At 33.6% G+C, this 24190-nt stretch overlaps 1 protein-coding gene across 2 annotated transcripts in view; it reads right to left on the bottom strand.

Moving 5' to 3' along the window:
- Positions 1 to 24190, bottom strand: part of LOC118188864 (uncharacterized) — a 695340-nt gene that overhangs the window by 55605 nt on the left and 615545 nt on the right. For both annotated transcript variants that reach the window (XM_085810627.1, XM_085810628.1), the window contains one exon: positions 23690 to 23977. In XM_085810627.1, the coding sequence (XP_085666753.1) occupies positions 23690 to 23977 (288 nt within the window). The remainder of the gene's footprint in view (positions 1 to 23689; positions 23978 to 24190) is intronic.

Here is a 24190-nt window from a genome sequence, read left to right as displayed (position 1 = left end):
AGAATGGCACATCAGCGATATGCTACGTAAAAAGATCATAACGCCCATCTCAAGTAGTTATGCATCCCGGTGGTTTTATGTAAGAAAAATAATGACTATCCATTAACACATCCAAAAAGGTGGCGTTTCGCGATCGACTATCGTAAATTAAACTCTTTAACTAAATATCCGGTATATCCGTTACCTATTATTGAAGAAATTCTAAGGAACATAAAGTCTACCAAATATATGACGACTTAACGACTGGTTATTTTCAAATAGGAGTTAGACCTGAGGACGTGCCTAAGACTGCTTTTATAACCAAATCTAGCACTTATTCATTCCTGCGTATGCCGTTTGGCCTTTCAGGGGCACCGGCAACATTTCAGCGATGTATGGACATTGTGTTAAGGCCTGTTCTTGGAAAGTCCACATTTATCTATTTAAACGATATCATTATTACTAGTGATAATCTGGACCAACATGTACAGGATTTAAGACAGGTGTTTTCTGTATTAAATGAGGCCGGTCTAAAAGTTAATGTCGAAAAGTGCAAATTTGCAGCCCCTGAATTAAAATATTTAGGTTACAAAATATCTCAGAAAGGAATCGAGACAGACGAATCAAAAATAATCGCTGTGCAAAAGTATCCGCCACCAAACACGGCGAAGAAGCTCTCTTCTTTTCTAGGACTTTGTTCATATTATAGGCCCTTTATAAAAGATTTTGCAGCTATTGCTGAACCATTGTTAAAATTAAAAAGGAAAAAGGCAAGATTCTCGTGGACGGCCGAAGCCAATAGTGCTTTCAAAAAATTAAAGCAAGCATTAACGCAAGCCCCTGTGTTGAAATTTCCTGAAAAGGATGAGAATTTAGAAATTTCAGCGGATGCTTCGGATTATGCGGTAGGAGCGGTACTTTCGCAAAATCAGCAGCCCGTGGCATTTTTTAGTCGAACTTTAAATCAAACACAAAGAAATTATTCCGCGACTGAGAGAGAGGCACTTGCAGTTCTGTTAGCAGTGCAAAAGTTCCGAGTCTATTTTGGAAAGGCGCCAATAACAGTGTATTCTGATCATGCGGCTGTAACTAGATAGTACTCAGGGAAAAACTTATCCCCAAGGTTAATAAGTTGGGCACTCAAGCTACAAGAATATAATCTGGTAATCAAGCATACCCCCGAAAAGGAAAATATCGTAGCAGATGCCCTATCCAGAATTAAAATAGATGAAGAAGGTAATACTGTAAAGGTGGCAATGCTCACAGCATGTACAATAAATTCCCGAGAAACTGTAATAACCGAACTGGGTAAGGATCCTGAGTTTGGAAGCATTTATGAGTATTTAAAGGATCCTGAAAATTTTAGCCACCAAGATATTGTGGCGATAAGAAATAGGGCGGCCCATTACGAACTAATAGATGGTCTATTATTTTATACAAAAACTACGAATTCCAACAACGAATTTCGACCTGTTATCCCAGCTAGTCTTAGATTAAATATCCTGCAGGAGTTGCATGACAGCCCTTTAGCTTCTCATGCTGGTATTCGAAAAACTATCCAACGCGTACGCGAGGCAGTCTATTTTCCTGAACTGCAAAAGTTAACAAGGGCGTATGTCCAGTCCTGCCCAACATGTCAAGCAGTTAATTATATTAATTTCCGCCCGGCCGGGTTTCTAAATAGTATTAAATCCGAATTTCCAAATGAAATAATTGGCATCGATTTATTGGGCCCTTTCCCAAAAAGTCAGTTAAATAAAAGTCGCTATCTCCTTGTTATGGTTGATCATTTTAGTACGTGGACCGGAATAGTTCCCTTAAAACGAGCCTCCGCGAAATTAGTTACTGATTCTATTTTAGATAAATATATTTTAAAATACGGGTCGCCCCTAAAAGTTATATCGGATAATGGTCCTCAATTTGTAAGTGATGTATTTGAAGACATGTGCCAAAAACTGGGCATACGTCATTTAAAAATGGTCCCGTATCGGCCGTAATCAAATATAGCGGAACGGGTCAATAGAAATATAGTAAAAATTATCCGTAGTTATGTAAAAAATTTTAATAAAAGCTGGGATAACTATGTCAATGAATTTGCTTTCGCCCTTAGGACCGCAGAACATGATACAACGGGCAAAACTCCTGCTGAGTTATTTTTAGGCCGAAAGATTATAACGCCGTTAGATAAATTATTTTATGTGCAACAAAGAGCCCCAGAATTTAAAATGGGTGATATAGAAAAATTAATTAAAAAAAGCAAAAAAGAATACTGAAGTAGCACAGAGAAAACAGAAGCTTTATTATGACATGAAATGACGGGGAGTAACTTATAAAGTAGGGGATGAAGTGTTAAAAATTAAGCATTCACTTTCTTCAGCACCAGAAGATAAAACTGCCAAATTTTTTCCACGATTTGAAGGACCATATGTCATAGAAAAAATAACTCACGCTGTAGTGGTGTTAAAAGCCAGAAATGGTGAAACGTGCTCCGCAAACATTGATCAAATAAAACCCTACTATGATCGTAATAAAATGCAAATTTTCAAAGATCTTTTGCAGGATCCGGCACGGCAGACACGGCAGGCACAAGCTCCAGAGGTGGAACAATGTCAAGTACAAGGACAAGCCATTAGGAGGCAGGAGCAATTGAAAAGAAAGTTTCCCCGCTGGAAAATTGAAGGTAACAAGAAAAAGAAGTCGTTCCACCGTCCAGAAAAGAGAGCTCACGAACACTCCCAGAATGAAGAAGGGAGAAGTACGACGAATGCAAAGAAAGCCAGGAGAAATAACGGCAACTATAACCCGGCTCCCAAACGGAAGATCTACTCATCGGACAGGACTCTCCGCAGCAAATGTCGCCGAACTGCGGAAGGGCCACCAGCGGCGGAGGAAAAGATACAAGGAAAATTTGAACGGCCAGCAACGAGGTCCAAGCAGGAACGAGAGAGAAGTGTCCCGGTTCCGCCAAGACCAGCTGCCATCAAATGGCCAAGACCACAGGCAGAGGCGAAAAAGAAGGTATTCAAGGGTGACCGAACTGGAGGAAAAAGAAAGCTTCTAGAGGAAGAAACTGAGGGGCGAGCCCGCACAAGAAGGAGGATAAATCAAACTAGAATCTTCGCTACCTTCCAGGACTGGGCTGAGAAAAGAATGGCCGAATATCACAAAGATAAGTAAAATTTTATGTTACTTTGCAAACTTAAGTTAATCTTTCATTCTTACTGCAAGTGGCAGATTTCAAGAAGTTTTACCTCATGTGAGGTCTACCTTTATCGCCAAAAAGGCGAGAAATGAGTTGTTACCTATTTTGGTATTATGTTTTTCAATTACTCGAGCGTAAAACTAAAGTTTATGTATAATAGGAATGTGTAAATACTTGAATATTGTAAAAGTTATTGTATAAATTTTATTTAAAACATTTTGGCAAGAAAGAAGTTTTAGTCTAAAAGACTTTTTGAAATGTAGTATTTCAATGTAGAAAGAATTGGCACTTGCTTGGAAAAGAATAGAAGTTAACAATGTACTACTAATGTATATGTGTATATATTACTAATGTATATATATAACTACTAATGTATATGTATAACAACTACTAATACTGCTAATGTATATGTGTACTACTAATGTATATATATAACAATGTACTACTAATGTATGTTCAGACCACAAGTACTACTAATGTATGTTTTAAAATGCGTAAAATTAACGGAACGTTAATATGTTCTTATATACAATGTGAAATGTTATTTTAAATGTTAAGAAATACTGTGATATGGTAAAAGTGAAAGTAATGCAAAAAAAATTTTAAACTTATTCGTGTGACTGTAAAAAGACCAAATTATGGTGAATATGTGTTAAAGGTTGAATGAATGTAGTTAGGCTCTCTGACGCTACACTTCAGAGTTAGCCACTTTCAGAATAGTACCTCAGGGTTTAGAGTTGAAGATAGGGTGTGTTACGAGGTCTTGTTATGTTGAATTTTAACACGTTAGTGTTTTGATTGTAGGCGGCAGTGTTGAACACGTATACATAAACACATTCGTGTTTGGTGTTTTCTTTTACAACACATGTCAGAGAGCACGGGGAGAGATAATTAAAATAAAGTCATGAATGCTCTGGAAGGAACCAGATTTGAATAAAAGCTCCTGTTTAGATGCAGTACAGATGAAAAATTGGTTGTCCATGGAGCTGAGATTGTAAAAACATTTTTTTTTTTAAATTTCTAGTTTCAAGTGAGAAATGTTTGTAAAAGATATTCCTCGCGTTAGATTCTAGAGCTAAAAGTTTTCAACAAGGTCGTTTTAGACCTCAGTTTCAAACTAATTAACTCTGGCGGGAAGTATGTAAGGATCTTAAGTTTTACTAACGTTTATTTTTATTTTAAATCTTTACTATCACTTCTTATTTTCTACTTCCGGCCAGAATTAAAAGCTTTAACTTATTTATGCAAATTTGTCTGGCGAACGCCAAGTACTTAAGTTGTGGCTTTTTGCCAAGCGAGAGAGAGGAAGGAGTTAGTCGAAGCAGGCCGCTTACCTTAGCAGTTTTACTCGGTTGCAGGTTGCCTTCCAGGCCAGAGGTTTAATCCTCGTGATAATTTTAAACGTATTGTAGTGTTAACAGTTCTCTGTCCTACATACGGCTTCCTGTTAATATACGGCCAATCTTCCACGTAGGCCCTTGTTTATTATTACAAATTTAAGTTATAGTTAAGATTTTTATATTCTTACGTTCAGACCACAAGTAGTTGGTCTCTGTATTCCGAAGTACGGAAATTATTGTAAAGAGTGAAAAATAAAGTGTTTCGTATACCCTTCCTGTGTATCTTGTCTACTTCCCACATTTATTGAACATAGCTTTAGTAAGCTCCCTGTTCCGAGTCAGGTTCCTCAATGTTCCCCAAGCAAGTAAGGAGAAACACTGAACCTGATAATGTTACCATGTGTTTCTCTAATATGTTGCACTAACACGCATTTCGTGTCTTGCCTTCAGCATTATAAAAACTACAAAGACTGTTATTTTGTAAATTATATCTTTTCAGGTACGCCGGGAAGCGTTTATGTCCAGTAATTGTTTGATTGAAATCAAAATCATATATTATTCTGCTATTTTTAGAAAATTCAGAAATCAACAAATAATCTTTCCTTTTCCCCGAAATATTCAATTTCTCTTTCCAGCAATCATAAAAAGAACCCTTGATTTTACCAACAACAATTCTTTTTGATGTTTGAATATCGAATGCATCCCGGGCGTTACCCATAGCAGCCTCTTTGGCCAGCATGTCGGCTCACGCATTGCCTATAACACCCACATGTGTTTTCACTCAATTAATGTTCTCTTCATGTATTTTCTCAACTTTTACAAAGAGATCTTTTATATATAAGGTCAAAATACAGGTATTATAAACATGTGCTAGTGCTTTCAAACCATATAATGAGTCTGTATATATATTAATGCATGTTTTAACTGTCAGGTTTTCATCAATTCTTTTAATGGCAAATATGATGGCAGCCAATTCGGCTTGAAAAACCTAACTGTAAAGTTCAAGTCTAATTTGCCATAGTCTATTTCTGTTCCAAACAATAAACCACATATGCTGCATCAAATGAATTGTCATAATTTGAACAGTCAGTAAATATGTACAGTTCTCCTACGCAAATATTTGTTCTCCGTTCTTCCACTGCTTTTCTAAATACAGGATGTATACTGTTAATATCAAAGACAGAGAAACATATATGTATGGCTTCTTAAATATACACTGGTGTGCAAAAATTAAGGACGAGACGGTTTTTTCAATATAACTTTGTACAAAAGCTTTCCAAATCAACACATTTAATACCGTAAGATCCCCAATACGTAAGGACATGAGTAATGTAAGCAACAGTTACTAAAAGAGAAATCAGAGGGATGAAAAGAAGCTTTATTGAAAAAGTAGCATGGAGCGCATTGCGACTGAAGGCCGAAACATCCCTGTGATGGGTGTCCAGCAAGAAACATCCGGTCTTTAATAGGGGATATGATCTCCCCTGACTGCTAGGCAGGTTTCACAGCGTCTGCCCATGCTGAGAATGAGGGTGTCAATGAGTTGTTGAGGCATTGCTGCCCATTCGTCTTGCAGCGCCAATCGAAGCTCTGGAATCGTTACTGGTGGTAAGGTACGAGCTGCCAAGCGTCTGCCTAGAAAATCCCATACATACTCTATGGGATTGAGATCCGGAGATCGTGCCGGCCAATCCATACGTTCATTAACCTCACTCTCTAAGAGCCGTTCGGCAGCTACTGTGCGATGACATAGTGCATTGTCGTCCATGAAAAGGAACTGCGGACCCATAGCTCCTCTAAAAAGACGCACATATGGAAGAAGAATCTCGTTACAATAACGGGTCCCGTTGACTGAACCTGCGTCGATGATGTGAAGGTCTGTTCGACTACCAAGCATGATGCCTCCCCAAAGGAGAACACCGCCACCTCCATACCTGTCCCTTTCAATGATGTTCGAGGGTTGATTGCGGCTTCCCCGCTCTCTCCAGATGAGTATGCGATGAGAATCGCTACTCAGACTGAATCTGCTCTCATCTGTAAAGAGTACTCTTCCCCATTCATTGTCTCTCCAATTCCGGTGCTCCCGGCACCACAGAGAACGCCTTCTCCGATGGGCAGGCGTTAGAGGTACACACCGTACAGGGCGTCGTGCAGACAGAGCACCACTGTGCAGTCTTCTGGCCACGGTAAAACGCGATATCTGTCGTCCAGTCGCCTGTGTCGTGTGTCTAGCGATTTCTCCCGCTGTCTGCCGCCTGTTTCTTCTGGCCTGTAAGGCAATATACCGGTCATCTGCGGGTGTGGTTCCTCGTGGGCGACCACTACTAAACCCCCGGATAGCTGTTCCTGTAGTTTGAAATTGTCTCCAAAGTCGTGAAACGATGCTGTGAGCAGCAGCCACACTTGTCACACTGCGGCCTTCCTCCAACTTCCCAATGATTCGACCTCGGGTAAAAGCACCCAGATGTCGTCTAACAGATTGATTATTCGCCATTTCTCGCTGAGGCAGCAACTCGGTGTGATTTTAACTGCTATACGGCGTGCAATCTCTTTGCCAGAAATACTGATCTTACACCGACAACATGCTTTATACTACTCAGACACTCCCCCATTACGTCTACTTGCATATCTGCGCATTTGCTACCGTACATCACCTTACTTAATCTCCTGATTGCTCTTTCTGTCCGCTCTGCATCTTCGTTCATCTGATATACTAATTTTTCGACTTCGTTCTTAATTTTTGCACACCAGTGTATGTATGGCTCTCGAGAATACTTAATAATTAGATATACTGAATTGAAATATAAGCAAATGCGCAGTTATGCATCAAATGATTTAGACAAAAAAAGCTATATCATCCCAGTTTAAGATCAAATAACATAAGTTGCGTCTCATTCACTTTGTGAAACTTCTACAAGTTAAATTCATTACTTCATTCATATTATCTGCTATTAAAATTAATCTCTTTTATTCTTCTAAGCATGATTAAAGCCTTTAAAATTTTATTTTTATTATTATAATACTCTAAAAATACACATTTGTCTGGTGTGCAATAATAGTATTAAAGAAAGTTTTAGAGTATTAATTAAAATGGTAATAAATTCACCTTCGTCTAATAGAGTAAAAGTAAAAGCACTAAATTATTGTAAATGAAATATTGCGATTTCCTAAAGTGTCAATAAAGAACAACATGTTATAAAACAATAAACCTTCGGTTTCGATAAGTAATAGCTTATTTTTCTTCCCGTATAACTGCTGCTAGAGGTGACTGCGAAAATAGCAGACGTATTTGAATTCTTATTTGCTACTTAAAACCAATACACAAGTGTTCTGAAATAAAGATCAATAATCTAGCAAGGGCCAGTATAAAATTCCATTTTAACAGAAAAACTGCACACGCTGTGTAAGACGACAAAAATAAAATAAGCTTACTAAAATATCCATCAGAAGTAAGTTTGCTGAAAAAGTCCATTCAGTAACACTGCCATATTAAGGATACATTGAATTAGTCAGAATGTCAGAAATAACGTCAGGATTAATGTTTATGTTAAAATAACCAAACATCAAAATGTCAAGTTTAATCGATATACAGTACAGGGTGTTCGAGACGAAACGAACTAATTTGAAACACTGATACTGAACATAATAAACAACCCGGACAATTCTGATAGATGAGAGATGGAAGAAAAGCTGTGGTGATTTATATTTATAATATTCTATCAGGTTCATTTTGATCGTAATTATTTTTTTATTTTATTTTTATTAAATGTTCTAAAAACCGAAAAAAATTATAAAAAATCAGAAAAACTTAAAAATAGAAACGAATGCTGAAAAAGTACGAACAGCCTGTGGAACGAGGGTCAATTACTGCAGTTAAATCAAATTTTCGTGCAGAGTACTACAGAAAACCTTCCGATGCCAAGACAACCAAGGCTTGAAAAGTAGCGCTTCTGGAGAGAGGATCTGTTGCTAAGAGGTGTGGTGGTGGCTCTTAAAGAATATCAGAGAGAACAGTATTTCACATATGTTTGCAAGAAGTCCTGATGGACCATGAAGAACATCAGAGGGGACTGTTAAAAGTATTTCAAATTTGTTTCCAATTAGTGCTACGAAATCTGTTGGTATGGTGGTCATGTGAGCTTGGTGGTCCAAAATCAGCTACCACGATGTGCTACACAAGCGCATAAAGCTTCATGCGTACAAAGTTACATGAGGTGAAATACGACAATAGGACCAAACGAGCAACGTTTGCTGACGACAATCTTCAACATCTAGTGAGTTTTATCTCGGATGTCCCATATATTCTAACCGTAAAATTACTGGATTATTAAAAATTTCAAACTAGTGCATCATAATAGGAAAAGAAAGCTTTGCATTTATGACTTCATAGAACAGCTTTTCTGTCGCCCACAGCCCAGCATACACCAATGCAAATAGCTTTCATTCACGATAATCAAGTGTTGGTAATTAATTTTAGGGTACTGGGATTCACGACGGGTATGAATAGGAATATTTAATAATAAAGTAAATTTAAGAAATAAAGGAAAAGTATCAACATCTGAAAATACTTTTAAAATTAATAGTTTAATTATATGCTGTGCATACATTCCGCCCCGGTTAAGTGAAATAGATTTCTACAGCTCTAGAAGGGACTACTGTAATATCAACAATTAAATGTCATTAAATTAGAGGTGAGAAGCTATATATTTCTTTGGAGGGTTACTATTGGTGAAAACGACAGTTGGGTAACTTTAGCTTCTTAAATGGATGTATTTCGTTTGAGAATATTGAATTTAAGTATAAGCAAATGTGCAGTTCTCTATCAAATTATTAAGACAAAAAGATGCTAAATTATACCAATTTAAGATCAAATGACATAAGTTGCATCTCATTCACTTTGTGAAACTTCTTAACTTTAAATTTTTTACTTCATTCATATTAACAACTATTAAAATGAATCACTTTTATTCTGTTGAACATGATTCAAACCTCTACATTTCCATTTTAATTACTGTTCAAATATAAAAATATACATTTGTTTGATGTGTAATAGTATTAAAGATAGATTTAGAGTACAGTAATCTATAATTATCCACAGTTCTTTATAAGATCTATAAGATTGCTAGTTCTCTATAAGCATTTTTTATGTTAAAGCAGATGGAAACGTAATTGTCTTTTCAAATGTCTTTTGTAATTGTCAAATGTCTTTTCCGTAATTGTCAAATGTCTTTTCCGTAAATTATTCTTATCGTTCTCCATGCGTTTATTTTTGCGAAATATATGCATTGATTTTAGCACCAATAAGTCTCATTTAATGTTATATAAGTGTTATCAAAGTAAAAGAGAAACAGGCCAAAATAAAACATAAAATTAGAAACAACAAAGTTGTGTTTGGCATCAACCTAGTGTTTGACTAAATCTACGCCATACACAGGGTTGTTGCTTTTTTCATTTCATTTAAGTGAAATCTTGATAAAACGAGAATATTAAAATAATCGGATACTACCAAACTACTTAAAACGCTTGGTAATATTTCTAAAATAGTGATTCTCTAGAATTAGAATTTTCAATCGATTCTTTCAAAAATTTCGATTTGAATATTACGTAATTTTTATAAGGCGAATCCGAACATTCATTAATGTTTTTGAGAAGTTCCAAGTATATTCCAAAAATCAATTAGCAGGTTTTATCAGAAAATATCATTGAGAATGAACGTTTTTTACAGAATTTACGTTAATCACGAGGAACATAAATCAGTTCTTAAACCTCTAACCGAATGAAATTATTTTTTAAGAAGCCAGCTGCATCATTAAACATTAAAAATCAGCGATATTAATTCCAGTTAATGAAGTGCGCAAGTTTTCGTCGAACGAAAGATTAAATTGTCGATTTATTGAGGTTCCTTAATCTTTAATCACTGAAACATTTCTGCTAAGAACGAAATTAATTCTAATTATAAGAGTTTTTAATCTTCATTAATTAAGAAACCACATAACCATTAAAGTCCTATCATTCAAAGAACTTATTAAATTTTATCACTAGTAATTTAAATTAAGGTTCTAGATTATCTATTCAATATATTGGTAGTAATATAAAATGTATATGAATACCTAATGAACTGAGCTGACATTGCCGAAAAATTCTAACCGGATTATTCCTTAAAATGAATATACAATTATTTTCCCAGAAACTTCGAGTAATATTTTCTTTTAGGCATTCAATCAATCATACATAAGATATAAGAAATATTCTGCAATTTAATCTTTCAACAACAGTTTAAAGTTTACACGTTATCTTAGGATAGAAATTCAAGGTCATGAAATTAAGATTATTTTGCAGAATTATTAGATTTTTCTATGAGCAGGGTTTGAAAATTCAACAGAGCTCTTGTCAAATTATCTGAAGCTTTCTACTTGCTATTTAGCTATGTTGGACACTAGATCACAAGAGTACATATGCGAGGGAATTCTAAATCATTAATACTGCTATCAGCTTTTAAGACAGTTTGTGAATTATTCTCATCCAGTTTAAATTTGCTTCAAGTTATAGTTAGTTTTTTAGCCATCTCGGTCAGAAATGTGGACAGCGAACACGCCACAGAAATCTGGCTTGATATGTTCACTGCTTCTTATAAACTATAAGCTAATCACAGAAGCAAGAAAGTTTTAGCAGAGTACTCATATGAACAGCTGTTTATATCTAAAACTTAATTAATTGAATATTAAATACATATTTCATAATTACAGTATAATGCATTTCAAGGTGGAAATCAAATAAATTTCAATAACAAATCAGAAATCGTCTGCGGGAAGTGGGCTCAAATTGTTAAATCTGTATTTTACGAAGAGCCGCTCCCTTTTAGATCACAACAATAAGAATACTGATAGTATTCAGGTGACTTTGTGAAGGTAGAATGAAGCCACATCGATGTGAAAAAGCAAGCATTTTTTAATGCAAATGCCATAGGAGACCTTCCGAAGTTACACGAAAGTATACCTACTAAAATTCTTTACATATACATCTCATATTTAATAGCATTATTAGCGGCTAATTGATTACAGTAAAGATCAAAAAGGTGTGGTGTGTGTATGGTGGTGTATTTAATTATGGCAAAGCACACGAGGGCTATCTGCCTAAAGGGAGGGATGCCTTTCGTGGAGGACTTTCTAAGGGAAACTGGCTCGTATACACGTTACACATGGGGAAAACCACGAAAACGCCCATGCAGCCAGCCCGTTCGCGGGATTCGAACCTCAGACCGAACTACCAGTGTTCAGCGTCTTTACCGCTCGGCCGCTGGTGGGCTAAAGATCAAAAAGAAACACTGTCTTGATAGGTTTGCCAACAAGAGATTTATCGGTTGCTTGGCTTATTAATTAGTATTTCGATCTAAATCTTTAAATATTATTTGTAAACAGCAAGTAATTTAAAAATGACTTTAACTAATTAGGCATTTAAATTGTATTTTTGTTTAACCAAGAATAGGTCGTGAATAGGTCGTAAAAATGCCATAAAGGTTTTCAATACAATTCTTTAAACTTTAAAGACAGTATTCAAAACACATTTGTTTTATAAATTTAAGTTAATATACTTTGTTGCTTTCTTAGAGAAACAGAAGCTCTGATGATTTCCGGAGGTAGAAAAAGATCTTTACCTCAAGGTTTGCCAATATTGTGGAACTGTAAGCCGAAATCATAAAATTTATCAATGCTATGAATAGAGAATAATTTATCAAAGTAAATGCGTATATGACTGCAAACCTTAAAGACATAGTATCTGCTCAATGCAAGGCACACTAAAATTACCAACTGAATAAGCGCATTAAGCATATTATGAAATCAAGCTTTTCAAAATATATTTTTTCTCATAGTTTAATTTCTCTATTTCAAGTTTATTCGAGCAAAAATTTCAGTTTGGTTTCTACTGAAGCTGAAGTCCTTACAAAAATGCTTAGCAATTAAAATTTCTAATTACAAAAATAAGCAAAAAGCTGAAAAATGTAATATTCAACAGCTTTTTTAAAAGTATGTAACTCAGAGCAAAACAGTTTATGGAGCCTTGTATGAAAATTATTTAGCAGCAGCTAAATGTAAATACATTGTGTCTCTTGATGAAGCATGAGGTTACCTAAATGACAGCAACAAAAAAGGTCTATTTATTATCGCAAACGATGGGAAAGACATTAAGTCAGCCTGATTCCGTTAATGTAAATAGAGTTTTAGTAAGGGGTTTATGATTATGGATGGAACCTCTTACCGTGGAAAATTAAAAGTAAGAATGGAAATAATGCTAAAATCAACTCAACGTATTTATGATGTGAAAGTTTTAGATCCGATATTTACAAAAGAATTCCATTTCTTTATGTTCCAGTGATGGGCAAGAGTGAAACATCATCAAAATTTAAAAAAAAAATCATACTTCACAAAGTACCACTGCATTCAATAAAATAGTGACGACTGATATAGCTATTGCATGCATACCTTTTCAACGTATTTCTACGAAGTGCCCTGACGTTTCACCTATGGAGATCTGTGTCTCTGGTATCTCGAACAGAGTTCTTTTTAAACTCAGGACGATTGATCGACTTTTGAAAGAGGAATGCAAGTCAATACTCCTAGGAATTTCGTGAAATTCCTTTCTATCCTTGAAACCACGATGCAGACTTACAGTCCAGAAAACAGACTGTATGATCGAACATTTAGAAACACTCTTTACATTTAAGACATTGATGAAAAGGGTCCGAAATCGTAGTAAAATGTATAAATACCCTCTGTAGATTACAGCAGCATAATGTACTTTGATGCAAAATCGAAATATTAGGTTATAATTAAGAGAACGCAGAGTTTGTTTATGTTGAGGTATTGCAATCTCATCAGATAATGAATGACTGCAGACCTTTATTATCAATAACATGATTATCTGAATAATGCCTTTCAAGCTAAGCGCCCTAAACGTATCAACAGAAAATATATCAGATCCCTGTTCTAGGACAATGCATAACCGCATGAGGCACGAATGATCACGAAGATGATTTCAAAACTAGTTTGTAAAGTGATGTTCCATCCGTCATATACACCAAACATCGAACAGATACATTATCTTTGCATTATTTCTGCGATGGACATAGTTCCTATGCTTTGAAGTAAAAATATACCTCAGGAAACTTTTGCACCCAAACTGCGTTTTATTTATGAACAGCAGCATTCATTTCCAAGATGGATAATCCCTATTGATTCATTGAATTAATTTATTATGATATTTGTTAAATATCTTATGTTAATACAATTTTCTATCTTTTATTTTCAAGCAACATTACTTTCCGGGAAATTTGAAATTAATTTCACTGTTTTTGCGGTTGCGTAATTTCTTTCACAGAATAAAATTTTTTCATTCACAGTGAATGTACAGTGTTATTAGACTTAATTTCAAATATCCGTTCTGTGATTTAGATAATTCTATATTAATCATATCAGTTAATTTAAACATTCCGATAACAACCATAGGCTTATTTTCTTCATTTACTTGTTGGAGCCGGACTTCAAATTTTTATACTGAATTTGAAAAACAAAATATCGTTTCAGTGTATTAAGGGGATCAGTATAAAGATAAAAAGCTTTTATACAAAACTTTATAAAACTAAATCAAAAGATTCTGTATGCCGACTTTTATGTAATAGATAATGTTAAAACATAAAACATTCATAAAAATTTCAGTTGCGTATAATAATATACATTAAATGCCTGCTACATTATATCAATTAAACATAACCGCACACTTAAGTTACTATTAATAAGTTTGTTGCTCATTTTTAAGTAATGCAATAATTATTAGAGAAATTAAGATCCTACGTCACTTCTAATAGCAACCCTCTGCGTGTTGGATATTTCACATGCACCACAGACCACATGGATTATAAATGCTTAATAGTAAATATAACACTATAAAAGTTTTGGAAAGACTTTCCCGGAAATGTTTTGAATGCCCAAATTTCACACTTATGTAGGCCAGAATGCAACACTTTAAAAATTCAATATATAATTTCATTTGGAAAATGTTTACTTATTCTTTCAGAGCTTTAAGAACAGTCTTGAATTAAAAAAAATAATATTAATTTTTGTACTGCGTAATATAATGTCTTGATTTAAACTTTAAGTTTGACTTTTCGTCATATAGAAAACGATATATAGCACAAATATAAACGTATTATTAGGCTCAACAAATGTTTTACAGCTGCCCAAGCGGCATACTTGTTAGTGACACTGACTAGAGTACCGAAGGGCCTGGGTTCGAGTCCCGGAGAAGGCATGGATGCTTGAAAATGCAGGGTGTCTGTACGGCATAGGACACTCTAATTATGCGTGAAGCCGAATGTCATCTCGACAGGTTGTGGCACGGGAAGAGGGGTGGGAAGAGGGTGTCCGTTCCCTAGGACTCCCCGCTCCGGGATGTTCTCCCTCAAAACTGGAGACGGAATTGAGCTAAAGTTCGAGGCAAGAACCTCAAGACTTTTACCAAAGACAGGTGAATTAGACTCCTTTCCACGATGAATGTTATAGTCTTGTGCTGACCATTGTCAGTCACGTGAGACTGGTAAAACAACAAACATTTTACATCACAAACAAGCTCAGTATTTTTAAAACCGAAAAAATGTTTCTTTCTACATTAAGATGAAGAAAATTTGAGTAAATTATTAAAGGTAAGTAATATAATATTTAAAACATTTTTATAATGCTAATGAGAGGAGGTTTAAGAGAACGCAATATAAATAAATAGCATTTATTTCCGTATCACAGATTTTACGTTGTTTCAAAGCGAAGCCTTTAGCCTCCGACGCTTTATATCATTAAATGAAACTTTGCTAAAAATGATGACAGTGCAGCTTTTGGCATCTAACAAAAACAGGCATATTCCAAATTAGAAAAAAAAAATAAAAATTATTATAACTGTAGTGCGTTTTAAATTAACTAGAAAATTTTCGATTCGAATGAAAGGACTTACCAAATATGAGTATATTAGAGAGAACCTGATAAAATTTCTTACAGATTCGAAGATCTAATTCCGAAGAGCAGATTCTTGCCTGCAATATTTTGCTTGAAGATAAAAAATGTTGCTTGTAATATAATGATGTGAGCAGCTAAGTCAAACAGAAGGACAGCAGAAATGACCGGAATCTTCTTTCTTTAATGCAATCGATAACGTTATCTGCTTAAGGCCTAGATCAATCTGCTGACTGATGTCAGTAACTTACTGCATAAAAAATATTCTAGAGAACATACATACCAGCTGACTTGGAGCTGCGCTACTTTTCCTGTGTTTGATACGGATTTTGGATATTTAAGTAATGTCTACGAAGTACTATTTTAGTTTACTTGAAGTGGTGCCATATGAATGTTTAATTTTTTAATAATGCATTTTTGTGGTCATTTTTAATTTTTGACACTAGTAAAGTTAAAATTTTTTCAGTTCGTGATACCTCATGAGGCTTAGTGAGACTCTTCTCCTATCTTAGTCTGGAAGTAAAATAGTACAATTATTTGTTTATTCATATCATTTTAGAGTACAGTGAATAATTTTATTCTAATATATTTTACATATCATTTTATTTTGACATTCTTTATTGTACTTACATTTGACAAGATTAAATTTGCCTTTAATGGATGGTGGAGCAAGAATATCTTCTAAATTTCATATGTAAGTAACAAAAGAAAAATGCAAAATTTTATTTCACAGTTTCGAAGAAACAGGTTAACCATTTTGTTTCCCATTTCCAAACAACTAAACGTACTACTGTGTTGCCCAGTTACAATGAATAATATATTCACTATTTTTGTTAATAATTTTATTGTTTATATGTGATAAAATTTTTTAAAAGTGATGTCACCTAATTGCCGATCCGAAAAGCAATACCGTTAAGAAATTGTAAGGCATTTATTTTATTAACCAGCTGTTTTATTTTCCGAAAATTTTCTGTCATTTCTCTCTTTTCATGTACCTGCCAGAATATAAAATTTCGCTCGCGTTTGTTTTCTCCAAGTCATGATTGAGGAGTGTACGCCTAAATTTAGAAAAAAAAAAGGAATTATGTGGCAGTATTTTAATTTTCCATATGTGTGGTTTAAATAAAGGCTACCCAGGTTATATTTTATATGTTTTTTACCAGATCTGATTCTGCGTGTGATCTGATTCTTACCTTCTGATTCTGTGGTTAATTTTTTAATTCGAAAAATCGTAAATAGGTTACTGAAAAATTTTAAATCGTCTAACATCTACATGAAATCCCACAAGAGTTGCTTAATTCTATGTAAAATTTAGATACGACACTGAGGTGCTAGATTTTATGAACAGCAGCATCACAAAAAATTAAGCAGAATTTCTATATTTAGTATGCCTTCGCGCATGAATGATTTAAGTCATATATAAATATTTTAAATGCGAACATAAAATGGCTCAGAAATGATCAAAGAATGAATACATAAATGCTACACGGATGAACGCCAAATTTCTCCTGCTGAGAAGGAGGAACAATGCATAACCAGGAGAGTTCTCTTCCGGACTTCGCTCGTCTTTGTTTTCATAGCCACAAATACCTAATTATATATTATTTAAAAGTGCAAATTAATTTTTTTAGTTTCGCGAATCAAGTACTAGTCTCAAGCACTTCTTCATCATCATCTAATTTTTTGTGGTATTCGCAATAATTTTGCTATTGTAAATATAAGAAGATGATTAACAATTGAAAAGATAAAACCCTCAATCATTGTTTTTGAATCACCGTGTACTTTATTAGCGAAAGAAATTCAATCCTCTATTCCACAGATTTCAGTTATGAATGATAAAAAGAAGTTTAGTTTCAAAGTTGAGAAATGCCCCCCTTCCTTTTACTTTACGATGCCTTTAAGGAAAATATACAAGTACACATAAGTTCCCCTTTTTAGAGCAAAATTTATTCAGCTTTATTCTTAAACTTCATTTGATTTTAATTATGTCTAAAAACCATCTCGATATTGAACTTCAGATTCAAAAGCTATGCCTCCTTGATGGCTATTATTTTTCGAGATTTACACTAAAGTACCAAATTAACATTAATACCTTCCGAAAGAAAGTTTTGAAGATAAAAATCTCCGTGCTAGTAGAATTTAGCGAAAGTGCCAACTAATAGCATCCAAAAAATCCTCAGTATTGATTTGGATCACATAAATGGTCTCTTTTCTTTGGTTCGATGAATCGTAAATTATTTGCAAATAAAATACTGATAACTTTGATTTATTTTAGAAGTGCATTAACCACTGAAACATTATAAGATTTGCATATCGGTTTTATTATCGCCAAATGAGAACTGCTGTAAACTGACGAATAAACACCAGTGAAGACACAGTTAATTAACTCGGGTAAAAAACACGGATACTTTTAGTTCTTTTTATTCACAAATCAAGAAAAATCTTCTAAACTTTATCTCTTAGGAGAAAAGTTCTTCTCTTACGCTATTGATTTTCGATTGCTTTTGTGCTCTTGATATGTGCAGTTGATTGAGAATTCAATTTTCACAACATAAATTTCAGCTATAACAAAGTATAGAAACTATGTAGAAAAAGGAATGATATTGTAATTTTCAAATCAGTTACCTTTCCTTGTTTTCAAATATAATTATATGACGAGACAAAAGATTATGAATATTCATTTCTGGTGCCGAAGGAAATTCAGGCAATTTGAAAAGTGCACTCGGTTGCAGCAAACCATTTTAGCGGGAACTAATTAACTAAGTGGTGATCTAGCTATTTAAAAGGCAATCTCATTTAAATGAGCGGAATTCTGATGACACGTACTTAATTGGATAATTATGCATTCTTAACACAGAAACTTGCAGTTTATAAATATTAACAAAGTTACATTAATTTTGAAATGAGAGATTCAATTGACTTTTGAATTCTATATAATTAGGACTTGTAATGCCAAGCAACTAATATTTAGAATATTTTCTAAAACGTATATTAATCAAGGGTTTTTTATAGCTCTGTTAAAACAGTCAACAGAATTTATATGGATAAAATAATGGAAAATTTATCATTCTTTGGACAATGGCACTTACTCTCCCAATGAATGAAAACATTGTTGAAAAGTATTGTTACGAAATTCCCAGCCGCGCTAATATAGCTTCCTCCTAAAGCCGGTTTGGGGTTGTCAGAAATGGCAAAAAGAGACAGGGTAGAAAGATTTGGTGTGAAATCGTCCACTTGGCGACATTTGACGAAAAAATTGGTGAAATACCATAGACGGAGCGAGAATATTCTAGAACGAATTCTTACCAGTTTATCCCAAAATTTTCTCGAAGGCAGGTCAAAATCTATATAAAACCATGCCTGTACGCGGAGTAGTTTATCGTGGAGAGTATCGAGAATATGTTGAGTTCAGTAGTAGCGTCTTGAGCTCCGAAAGCGACCGAACCAAGTGGGGAGCTGTATACGTTAGTGCTTTGCCGTGAAGCTGTTTTCACCGTTGTAGTTTGAAGGTTGTGTTGCTGATTGTTTCAGCATATTTATCGTAGTTTTTCGACGGCTGCAAACGTGTCTTTGGAACACTCCTGTGTAATACTGACGAATAAATTGTGTTTCGTCAAGCATTGTCATCAATCACTCCAAATCCACGAACCCGTAGTATTTTACTTAAGAGATCCTATCACAACATATAAACAAAGAGTTATAATTAAATGTGCATTTTAGAAGGGCATCTATTTTGAATTCGCATGTATTATTTAAAATTAATAACTGCAAATGTCAAATAAAAGATTCATGTGCATGAAAATGTATGTACTATTTGTAGTGAAGTAAAATAAAAATTTTATTTACAGAACTCTTCAGAGAATCCTTAATAAACTGAAATGTGCATTTATCTTTTTTTCTTATTTTGCACATTTCATAAATGATTTTACATCTTTAATAAAAAGTATTAAAGCAGATAATTTGTGCTTAGAAATTCAGAACATATGATGCAGAATTCCGTTTCATTTTGAAGTATCGATATTAATCCTTACATCAAACTGGAGAAAAAGATCAACAAAATATTTTTTCATTTACAAAGCAATGTTTGAAGGCGGAAACGTTTGTTATCTTGCACTGTATTTACAAATGTATCACGTATTTTTTAATACCTGTCACTTTGACGTTTACATGTTAAAGATAAGTTAAACGTCGTTTGGAGACTTCTCGTTATTGTCAAGCGTAGAGACTGTGACAGTTTTTAGTTATTGTAGATAGTTTTACTCAACTGCCAACGATAATCCACTCTTTGCTGTGAAAATATAAAGGCAGAAAACTGAAGCATATTCTTTCAAATAGCATTAAATATTGTGCACAAGTGATATTCGTTAATAGCGAATTGAAGGCAAGTTCTTAATTGAAAGTATGAAAGTAAATCAGCGTACATCCATTTTTAATTATTCATAAAACACAAGTTTTTTCGAAAGTTAAATTTTTATTCTGATGAGTGCGCCGTATTACTTTTGAAAGATGATACTAATCTTCTTATTTACGAACTACCATATATTCTAGTTGGAATATAAGTAACTGACTATTCCACTTTAAAATGTTTTATTGAAATGGCATCTTTCCGTTAAATTAAGTTCTTAAAAAGGTATGTGTAATTTCATAACTAACTGAATTTCCTTTAACTTTATTAATATTTAATCTTATAATTAATGAATTTCTTCCATGTACGAAATAAAGGAAATATTGTAATCTCGAAAAATTTCGGGTACCATATTTCAACGAAAACATCCTTTTTTGACCGCTATCGAATGCAATGTTTTTGACCGACATCTATATGTAAAGACAGAATAAAGAACTCTTTTCCTCAAAACGGATTGCAAAATAGATTTAAAATGGGTATAGAAGAGATTGTTTCGTGACATCTGTACATACAAGCTTGTCTATGTATCTCGCATAGCTTAAAAACGAGTAGCCTCAGAACATTGAAATTTTGTATATAGGAGAATAAAATGTAGTCGTACACCTCTATTTTTGCTTATAATCAGCCACACTAAAAGTATATAAATAAATAAATAAATAAATAATTCCCCTCTCTGTAACTCGGTTCATTGAGTTCAGTTATTTATTTATTTATTTATTTATTTTTGATTCTTATAGTATGTTGGTAAATAGTGCATTTTTGGTTTAAAAAATGATTGCATTATGCTGTGCTTATGTTCCGGTTTATGCCTTTAGTTAATCGGTATACAATAGTTTTAGAATTATTACTAATTTAACGTTTTTAAGTGCGGCTAAGCCTAATGGAGTAGCCATACTTGTCTGCATTTGAAACTTAGCAGAACAGTGAACTAAGTAAGGTTCTGCACCTTCAGTGTCTTTTTGCCGAGAGGTACCAAAGGAAACTTTCAGTTTTGTACACTGAAAAATCTGCGTTGTTGCCCACTGGCCGAATTTGCTTGTTTTTACGTTTGAACTCGTTTCGCGTTTAAATTTTAATTGTAAAAACTGCTTTTTTTAACTGTTTTAGCTGTATTTGGTGTTTTATGTGTTTCTGCATTTTACAATTTTTTATGAAGGTGTTTTGATTTTCATGCATTTCTGCATTGCCATGATGTGAGGTCTGAATTAACTGAATGAGAAATATATCTCTGATGAAATTCGAGGAAATACGTTTAAATGAAATGCAGCGAAAAAAAAATGTATAATTTAATAGGCATGAAGAAGTCATGTGATGACGACATGAGATTTTTCTTAACTTCACAATAACTTAATTTAGATCTCAGTAATTTTCTTGTTAGGATAAGTTCTACGTTTGTAGACAGAAATCAAACCTAAAATAACCAAAATTCTTCATAAATAGTTCGCTACACTTAGGCGTATATTGAAATTAACAAGGAAACGATATTAAGATTTATAAGATTTTATCTCGTTTAGCCCGACTTTGTAAACAAGATAAAACAAAATTATATGTGAAAAAGTGTTTCATCATTTTGTAAAGACTGTTTTCTAAAACACTGCTGTATGAATGTCATAGTTATTTGCTTTCAAGGAAATTTTATATTAATTTTCAAAGAGAAAGAAAAAACTTTATTTTATTAAAGGATGAAATTTCAAATGTATCAGTCTGATAGTGAAATGAATTAGCAAATTATACAGATTATTCTTACTTATTTATGTAATAACTGCGATTATTTTCCCTTTGTCTTATCTTCGGAAAACATGCAGGTTTTCATTACAGGCAGTTCAAATTTTGTTTTTGGGTAAACGAACAATAGAATAAGAGTTTAGATACTACTATTTTGATACACAAGACAAATTAATCAAAGTTTAATTAAGGATTACTTAATTTTTTCAACACAAGAAAAATACGTTCTTAGTCATTGAACTTACACAAAACTTCATATTATTACTAGAATTTTTGCTCTATATGGTAGACATTATAGTCACAGTTACGGTTAAATATTACAATTTGTAAAACAGTTTAGCATTCATGACTAATGAAAAGAAGCAAAATTTATTTTTTTAAATCCAATCTTATCAAGAATTAAATAAACTACTGGATAATGTTGAAATGCAAATATTAAGTCTTATTGCTTTTAATACTATTTATAAAAGTTGAATTTCATTTCTATCGTTTCCCAAAAAATATTACAAGAATGAGATTCATTTTTCTGTACAGCAATCTTAGAATGTTAAAAATATATGTTGCTGAATCTCTAAATAAGAAATATAATTAACTGAAAATAGTACTTTCAAAGAAACCTGTATTCTAAACGTTGCCTCAGAAGCCTTTTGATATATTTTTACTATTCTTAAGAATAGTACCATATTTAGGGAAAATGTTAGTAAGCATTATGACTATTATGGTATATCTATAAAAAGTAGAACATAGTAGTAGAACAGAGTACTATAAAGAACTATAAACTATAAAGAGAACATTAAAGTAGAACAGAGTTCAGAAATTTAATACACATCATTTCTAAATGATTTGTGAAATACTGACACATGTTTTCTGGATTTCGCCCAAATATTAAAAATAAGCTATATAAGAACTATCGTAAAACTTAGGTTTCTTTTTAAAACACTTTTAAACATTGGAATCAACGTAAAATAAGTATTTCCGCGAATTTTAGAACACATAATGAAATTTCTGCTTACACACATTTAAAAAGCAAATAATAAAATGAATTAAAAAACAAACAAAAAACACTATTATTTGAAAACTTGCTATCATACCGAAATGACTGAAATATTAAAAGGCTAAAAACGTCCAACGTCTGCGTCATTGTTCAATTTATTTCAATATTTGCTTCATCTATGATAGACATCAAAATTTCATTTCAAATCCTTTATTTATGGAACTGTGATCGTAATCATTACTTTAATCCTATCCGTAAGAGCTTGGTGTCGCAAATCGTTCATTGTTCGCTAAAAGTTTCTTGGCTTTTTTTCTCAAAATAATTCTTTTGCAATAAGGCAGTAACACCCGAACCACTATCACCACTATTCACCACTATCCCGAAGTTCTGAAGCTTCGCTAGTGGTGAATAAGTGTTAACAATTTCAGCAAAACAAAACACAGGTAATTCAAGGTTTATTAATTTAGGCGGAGGAAAACGTGCTAACTTCTTTGCCTTGCGTTCATCAAAATGTACATTTCTTTCATAATTAAATACTTGAATCATTTTCATGTGTTTAGCAGTTTTAAAGTAATAAGGATTTTTGAGGTTTAAGGTAATACGTTCCCCAATTTTGAAGGCGACTAACCGGGGGAACGGGTCGAAAGGTCTCCACCATCAACCTCTCGAGAGAACTTTCGGTTTGCTGCAATGCTTCTATGTCGCACAGACATTATACATATATGCCTTCTCCGGAATTCGAAGCCGGGCCCCGAGGTACGATTTTAGAGTCACTAACTACTATCTTTGTTGGGCAGCGTTTCTAGCGTAAAATATTTATATGTATCGAAGTTTCATTACATCCCATCCCATCATACACTCTCGCACGTCCATACGTATAAGGTCACAGGCAATAAAGAGGACTGAACACAAATTTTGCATGCAGTTTCTTTTTTCTGTTTCTACTGAAATATTTTGACCAGTACTGTTTAAGCTTTAGAATAAAATAAATTCTATAACAGCTCATGGATTTCTTAAAAATGTGATTGAAAAGAAAATGCAACTTACCGAAAACGGTGAAGACACCTAGAGTTTTCCCTTTATCATTCTTGGAAACACATTTATATAAACCATAATCTAAAGGCTCGATATAGCTGATGTTCAGTACCATGTGCGTTCGGTAATGGTCATCCCTTTGATCAATCTTGTACTTCCAGGTTTGCTCTACTAATCTGTTATCTCCATGTAACCAGAAATTTACTGCTGGTGGGTGAGCTTCTACAAAACATTCCAGCAAAGCATAACTTCCATTAACTGTGCCTACCATCTGGTTTCGAATCTTTATCAGTGGTGGAACTATTAACATAAAACAAAGAAATATGTTATATATATGTAATTAACCATATCATACATTCACATTCGTAACTACTTTGCGTTTAATACTGTAAACAGATAAATATAATCTCAGATGCTAGAAATCGCCTACCAGTTTTAAAATACGTATACTTGGCGGTATTTCTTATAAACATAAATGTGCAAAATGGAGTCAATGCAGATATTTACATGTAT

The sequence above is a fragment of the Stegodyphus dumicola genome, chromosome 2 (genome assembly GCF_044657685.1).
Source record: "Stegodyphus dumicola isolate Sdum_Otavi_A_Nest chromosome 2, ASM4465768v1".
NCBI classification, from domain to species: domain Eukaryota; kingdom Metazoa; phylum Arthropoda; class Arachnida; order Araneae; family Eresidae; genus Stegodyphus; species Stegodyphus dumicola.
This window is presented reverse-complemented; position numbering and strand designations above follow the sequence as displayed.